Here is a 7,174-nt window from a genome sequence, read left to right as displayed (position 1 = left end):
TTTAAACACAGTGCCTCGAGTACAAAAGTACTTTTCTGCTAACTTTTTCACAATCAAGTTGTGGACCAGACATTACAATGAAACAACCTGGGCCAGTATTGAATACTTACTTCAATAACTGACTTGCATTAGGGCTCCCTAGAACGGGGAATGTAAGTACGGGTCACATTCAGTGCTTTCTTTCTCCTAATTTCAATGTGAAAATCAGACAGGAGTAAAAATAAATAAATAATAATAATAACTGCTATAGTCATCAGTATCGACTGCAAAGCTCAGTAGCAGCAGTGGGTGTGAAGCTGGTAGCAGAGTAAACGGTGGGATGACCAGACTGAGGCGGGGGAACCATCTTTTCACAGCAATGAACTTTACTCAGGGACAGCTCAGAAGTCCAAGAAACTGAATCTGGGCAGGAAGCAATATACGGCCAGAAAAGTCTAATCACAAGAGTCCAGACAACAACACCACAAAGCAATCGAAAACCCTTCCCACAACGGAGCCTGAGGATCATAAAAACTGATTAAACTGTAAAAACATAAAAGAGCAAAAAAAAGACAGCATAAAGAACAGACATTACTATGAGTCAGAATCAGATTAGATTCTTGTATTTTTATGGTAAATGCCAGTGCAGCAGTAGACAAGTCTATTCTTTAGTACAACTTCCTGTCTGTCAGTGTCTGTGTACAATCAAGATGACAGATGGACAAGTGTTGCGTGCCGAGTCTGGGTTGAGAGAGGTTCATGCCGTAATGGCACGGACCTGTGCTGCTGACAGACAACGTGCTGAGATCATGGCTGTGTGTTGGAGGAGGAGGACTCGGTGAAAGAAGAGATGAGAGCGGAGCCTTACTCACTATCTGACGCTTGATATGATTATAATGTGTCCGTGAGAGAATGGCCTGAATCACCTTTCCTTGAACAGAATGTTTTGATAGTAATAGCGGACAAAATTGAATACAAAGCGCAACATCAGATGTGTCTACTTCGCTCTGGGTCGGAAGCCATGTAGCGTGATTCCTGTGCCGTTGTATCAACAACAACTGTGTGTCAACAGTGCTCGACAGTACTCTGTCCAGTGATGTGTATAGGTACTTCCTCTCTGAAGGAACACCGGGTGAATAGAGTCGGCGACCATGAAGGACACACCTGGGTATCCCTGGCAGAGATCAGACGTTCTGTTTGCATACCTCCAGTCTTTCACAGCCATACCCAGAACTCTCTCCTGACACCACACAAAAGCTGCCCATTTAAAAGCAGGGAATGAGAATGAAAAGGCACAAGAAAGGCTAAAAAGGTGCGACGGCGGTTCCTTTTCTCCTCCCCTCCCAAATGTTTACCTTCGCCTGTGAAAAGAGAGCGATGCCGAGTGAGAAAAGAAATCTGCGAGATGGGACGAGAGCCAAGGCCTTTAAAGTCTGCCACAGGGCCGTGACAAAAGCGGCCTAATCTCGGTGTTGTCTTTCAGCCTTTCTTTACACATCCTGCCAGGCAGGCTGACGGGGAAGGAATCTTTCCACAGCCCCGCTTACATCACTCAAGCATGGGATGCAGTTGAGTCAGGCCCCTTCAAAGACCCCCACATGTGGGGCATCTGTCTTTCTGTGTGTGTGTGTTTGTGTGCGTGTGCATGGGAGAGAGAGACCGAGAGAGACCGAGAGAGAGACCGAGAGAGAGAGACCGAGAGAGCCATCAAGGGTCAGTTAGCCCGTCTGGTTTGTGTGTGTATGTACCTTTTCCCATTTCTAAACCTCAGACCACCATGTCCTATTCATGTATGGAACTGCAACACATTCACAACACAGATTCCAATCTACAAAAAGTATTTTCAAACAACTAGTGTATTATAAACTGCATGCTGTTACGTCTCAGTATATAGATGAATAACATTGCCACCTGTTGTTCAGTTTTGACAATTACAGGGAAAACTCATTTGTACACCCTGGGGCGAGAGAGAGAGAGAGAGAGAGGGGGGGGGGGGGTTGGGAGGAAGTGAGGGCGATGGACACATGGCAGTACTGTAAAGCTTTTCTTTAACAGTCTTTAACACAATGACATTGTGCCTCCATGCATCGTTTTACCTTCAGAGGACCCGAAGAAAACGGAAACTATCCTAAATCCCAGAGAAGCGCAGGTGTTCAGACCATTCTGTTCTGTACAAGAGCATCCCTCCACACCTGAGACCTGCTAAATGGTGTCTGTTTATAGCTATGAAGGGCTATCAAGTGGGAGCATGTTGCTCTGGGCAACTGCAGATAAAAACAGGAAAAAAACACAAGTTCCTCCGGTCTAAACCAACCAACAAACCAGCCCACATGACTACTAACTTCTATTTATGTTTGCTATAAACAAAAGACTACAATGTTTTGAATGTTGTGACAAACGTCGACCAGAGCAGACAGCTACAAGTGAGCCCTGCCACCGATTTCACCAAATTTAAAGCAACTGTCAAAAGCCAAATTTATATGGTTTTACCACATTAAACAAATATGAGGAAGAGAAGTGCCTTGGGTTCATTCTTTCCCCAATGGAAATGGTGTGAACATTCCCCCTATTCACACCATGTTTGAGTGGTGGGAATGCTTCCCTCCATTGCCTCATTGGTTCTGACATGTCAATTAACCTGTACTTATCTCCAAATGGTTGAATGTCAGCTGTCAATGTCATCATCACCCAAGGTCTGTTTAAGACTCCTATAATAGCTTTTGATGGGTTTACTAGAATCTCTGAGAAACTCCATACCTTTAAACAAGCATTCAGCATGTCTTTTTTTGTATTGGTTACGAGACCATGAGAACCATGATCATGAACCATAGTAAAAGATGGATTACAGCGGGTAGAAAACAGATTAAATGCTCGCTGAATAAATCCACATAGGAAACCCAGAGCTTTTGGTCTACCAGTCTTGCAAGTCCTAATAAAATGACAAGCCAGAATAGATAAACCATCTCATTGGGGCTCGGAACAAATAAAGAGAATGCAGTAAAATCTTCTGCCTCAAATCTGTCATGACTGACAAGTCACTTAGAAGAATTACCTCATTACCCAACACCCTTCACGCTTGTGCCTGTGTTCTTGTCAGTAAATGGACCCTGAAACCCTGCTTTGTGGTTTCCTAACATCTCTGCTGAGAAGGCCTGGCAGGGACAGGCAGCTCAGCTATGACAGAGGGCCTCGTTTTGTGAGTCGAATGAAACCCTGTAGAACAGACATACACATTCAACTCAATTCACTCCCTGTTTTAGCTGAGGGCAGGGTCCCTGTCTTTATTAGTTACAAACTAAAAGGAATCAATTTAATTGCTCAGCACGTCTTTAGAATACCAATCGCAGGGGGTCTAAGACCGCCTGTGAAGCTGACAACACATTATAGAGTGTGTTTATGGTTTGCCCAGTGAGGGCGTGACCAGAGAGGACAGGGAGGAGTAGCGGAAAGCAGATGGAGGCTTGAAAACGGGTGTGTCCCACCCTGAAGCACCGTAAGACAGTTCAGGGGTCATCTGGAGTTCTTGCAGGCGACTGCGGGGACAGAAAACACACAATGTCACATCCTGTGCCACAAATATCCCCTCTACAGTGCACCCTGGACACTGACATCTAGGGGGGAAAGCTCTGCTCTGCTTTAGCGATGTGCACGTCAGCGCTCAAGTTGCCTGCACCGATTCAAAATCTTTATCAATTTGTTGGTAAACTGCCCAACTGTCGGACATAAACAGCTCGTACCTGATCCCATAACCATGTAGGAGGGAACTATTTAAAATGTTTTGTCATAAATAAAAGCACTCTTTAATGCCAATAGCCTTGATTCAAACTTTCGTGCGCACTATGGAGACACTTAAGACTTTCTATGCTTTATTGGCCCAGTGCAAAAAAACAAAACAGCTAGGAAAGGATTTTCAGTTGAGTGACTCCCGTGTCCTGCAGTGACTACAAGGTGATAATAACTCATTGTACTTGAATACAAAGGCAACCGTCACCTGACAGTGGCCGAGCAAGCCGAGCGGTTGACCATGGTTTTCTGACTGGCTGATCGATAACAGACGGTACCTAAAAAGACAGCGGTGTTATGACATTTTGGGGGCTCCACTTAGATTACTTCTACATTCTAAAATGGTATACACTTACAGGGTACACACAAAACAAACTTAACACACTTTAATCAATATCACAACATATGCACTTTATAAACACCTAAAGCACTGGAGCTGGGATGGAGGACAACTGGAAGAGGGGGAGGTGTGGAGGAAGGATAGAGGAGAGCTAGAACTGAGATGTGGAGTGGAGAGGAGGAGAGGTAGAACTGAGATGTGGAGAGGAGGAGAGGTAGATGTTTGCTGTAGATGAGATTGAGTGTTAGAAGAGAAGTGGACCTGAGATCAGAGTCGAGGTTTATAGCTTGAGGTGGAGAGGAAGAGACCAGATGGATTGGCTACTGCAGCAGTAGATCAGACATACCTATGTGTCCGTCCTGTGGTGGGCTGATCAATGACAGCCTCGGAACACTCCCACATATCTCAGGCTATTCCATGGAAGGATAGGAACACACACACAATCTATTAACACAAGTCAACAGGTATTACAAATCTTTCAATACAGGGCGTAAATGACTGTGTCACCGTCATAACACAGAATGACATCATGCTTGGTAAGTAAAGATCAACAACTCAGTAAACATACTTTCCTGAATAACAGACTTCTTGGATCAACCTCCATGTTTTCCACCCTATGAAAAGTTCAATCATAGAGTAACATAAATCACATCTGATGCCAAACATAAGGAGTGAAAATAAGAACAAGAAATGAAGCCCATGTACTCCTGGGAAGGCCTGTGCTTTACACTGTGCTGCCCCTCTCCCCCTTTCATTCCCTCTATCTTCTGTAGAAAAGTAGGGCTGTTCCAGCGGTCTGGGTCCCCGACGATACAGAGAGATAAGCACAGAGAACACACACCAGACCTGGACCCACTTGGTGGATCTTTTTATTTAGTTGCCCTACTAAAACAGAGTCAATAGTGATCTAACCGAACCCTCTATAAAAAGGCATTTCACCACCTCCCACCCAATATGTACACCGTTCAAAAGTAGAAGATCATCAACAATGTATCCGATGTGCATGTAAGCTTGTGTTTGTACTCACAGGCTAGAAGTGGAAGACTGTCGAGACAGGGAGATGGGAGAGGAATATGGGATCTGTAGAACTACAAATGAAGGAAATGAACTGAACATGGTTAATAACTTAAAGGGACCAAGGGCCAAACCACAGTCACAGCTATCAGACAAGGCGAGATTACCTGATTTTGAACCACATGGGTTGTGAGATCTCTGGTTCTTTGGCTGGGTGGAAAAGGGTAAACTAAACAAGGACAAGAGATACATGATCAAAATCTGTCACATAAACGTGTCCATACTCACACACCTCTATTTCAGTAACAGTTTTGCTTTTATTTGTTATTTCAGGTCTCATATAGGAGTGCTGCAAATACTGCTAAGAGCGACATCTAGTGAGAGTCTAGCAGTCTTGACTCTGGAAAGCCATATCAAGCACCTATTCTTGAAAAATATTTGTAATGTATACCTTTGGTGTTGAAGAGTATTCTCCAGCTTAGCTATGTAGGCGCTCTGCTCTGCGAGCCTTCTGTAGAACACAAATGTTTCCATCAGTAAAGGTTTGACACCCAGAGTGATGAATGGGATGTATAGGTTTATTTTTCCTACTTTGACATCTGTTGCATTTCTTGCTTTATTGTTAGAAGGACTTCTTCCAGTTTTTCATTCTAGACAGATGGAAAGAAAGATGTTTAAGAACGTTTGGATCATTAGTGATGAATCAACATAAAACACTGACAATCAGAGAAACAATTATGTAATGTATCATGTGTCATTATAAATTACAAAACCTTGCCGTCAGCTAAACTATCATTACCCTCTGTTGGTAATGTGCCATTAGTCTCCTTTGATGCCTTGCCTGGAATAATAGCACCTAAAATGGCCCAAATGTTTTTTAGGAATTAATGGATGGATTCATGACAGATTAAATGAATGGCTGACACAGTTAACAAGTTGTTAGATTCATGTCTTTTAAAATGACTGTAGACGTTACCTTGCTAATTTCTGTAAAATGTTTGGTTGCCACAGAATTGATGTCAGAGAAGAGGGCCTTTACCTCTGCACTGCTCTGTAAAAACAATATCTCTTACTTTTATATCCATGTACTTTTAATATGATAGACACTAGAGCTATGCCGAAAAAGCCCAACCAGAACAGAGATATGTATATTTAGCTCTAAACACACCTTTTGAAGAAGAAATGTATACTCACTTTGTCAGAAAGAGGACTAACTTGACATTTTGCTTTGCATATCAAGCATTCCCCTTGCTTGCCTAGAAACAAAAATAGTACAGTTCCCAAACTGTATACAGTGTTGTAAAAAAGTATTTACCCAATCCTGAATTGTTGCAGGTTTATTCTATTAAATTTGACTCAGTCCTTTATGGGTCTCCAATCACTGACAGTGATGTCAAAATTGAAGGGGCCAGGGCATTTCATCCTAGAGAATGCTAAATTTTAATGTTATGACAATGGTTGCAGTGATACAAGATAAAAGTCTGAAATCATAAAAGGCACACCCAATGAGGCGCTCAGTGTGGAAACAAGCAATCTTTAGATGTAAACAAGTTTTTGTCTTACTGTGCTTTGTCTTACCTCCACCATGTATCACTGACTACAACCCATAAAAGATTTGACCAGATTCAATGATAAATTGTACATTATTACTAAAAACAAATACAAGTCAATAAATCATAGAAGGAGAGGAGGGGTTTACAAGGACTTGGTTTCCAGTGCCTTCAAGAACATGACCGAAGTACATCAGTAGATGGCCCTGTCTTTTCAGGTTTGGCTATGTGCACAGTATGTTTATGAGTACTTTTGGAATTGAGCCAGACGTACCTCATTACACTACTACCTATATATTTACCTTTTTGAAAGCACACGCTGCATATGATGTGGCCACATGTTGTGACAGCTACTTTGCGGTCAGGACCAGGGGCTTGGAAGCAAGAATTACAGCAGATCCAGTGAGGCATCCTTGCCGACTCGGGTCACCTGGCTAGAGTGCTATAGCCTACAATAAAAGTAATCTTATGGTTTCAAGTGTTACAGATAGGCTAGCTTGTTAATTGG

The 7,174-nt window shown here is 42.8% G+C and overlaps 1 protein-coding gene across 1 annotated transcript; it reads right to left on the bottom strand.

Moving 5' to 3' along the window:
• Positions 1 to 3,373: 3,373 nt before the first annotated feature.
• LOC136954472 (probable E3 SUMO-protein ligase RNF212) lies at positions 3,374 to 7,077 on the bottom strand. The gene is made up of 12 exons (XM_067248104.1): positions 6,969 to 7,077; positions 6,311 to 6,372; positions 6,093 to 6,167; positions 5,916 to 5,972; positions 5,708 to 5,766; positions 5,568 to 5,627; positions 5,284 to 5,345; positions 5,130 to 5,190; positions 4,671 to 4,716; positions 4,449 to 4,512; positions 3,971 to 4,040; positions 3,374 to 3,512 (listed from the first exon to the last, which is right to left on the bottom strand). Exons 1-12 carry the CDS (start codon positions 7,075 to 7,077, stop codon positions 3,374 to 3,376), a joined length of 864 nt encoding a protein of 287 aa, XP_067104205.1.
• Between the last annotated feature and the right edge of the window lie 97 nt (positions 7,078 to 7,174).

Source organism: Osmerus mordax, chromosome 12, assembly GCF_038355195.1.
Source record: "Osmerus mordax isolate fOsmMor3 chromosome 12, fOsmMor3.pri, whole genome shotgun sequence".
Taxonomy (NCBI): domain Eukaryota; kingdom Metazoa; phylum Chordata; class Actinopteri; order Osmeriformes; family Osmeridae; genus Osmerus; species Osmerus mordax.
This window is presented reverse-complemented; position numbering and strand designations above follow the sequence as displayed.

Bases quoted from the DNA above. Each gene is read 5' to 3' on its own strand.
- LOC136954472 (XM_067248104.1), bottom strand. From the start codon at position 7,077: ATGCCTCACTGGATCTGCTGTAATTCTTGCTTCCAAGCCCCTGGTCCT. The intron at 6,168-6,310 runs GTGAGTATACAT...TTGTTTTTACAG, and splicing joins TTAGTCCTCTTTCTGACAAA to AGCAGTGCAGAGGTAAAGGC. The intron at 5,346-5,567 runs GTATACATTACA...GTCCTTGTTTAG, and splicing joins AATACTCTTCAACACCAAAG to TTTACCCTTTTCCACCCAGC.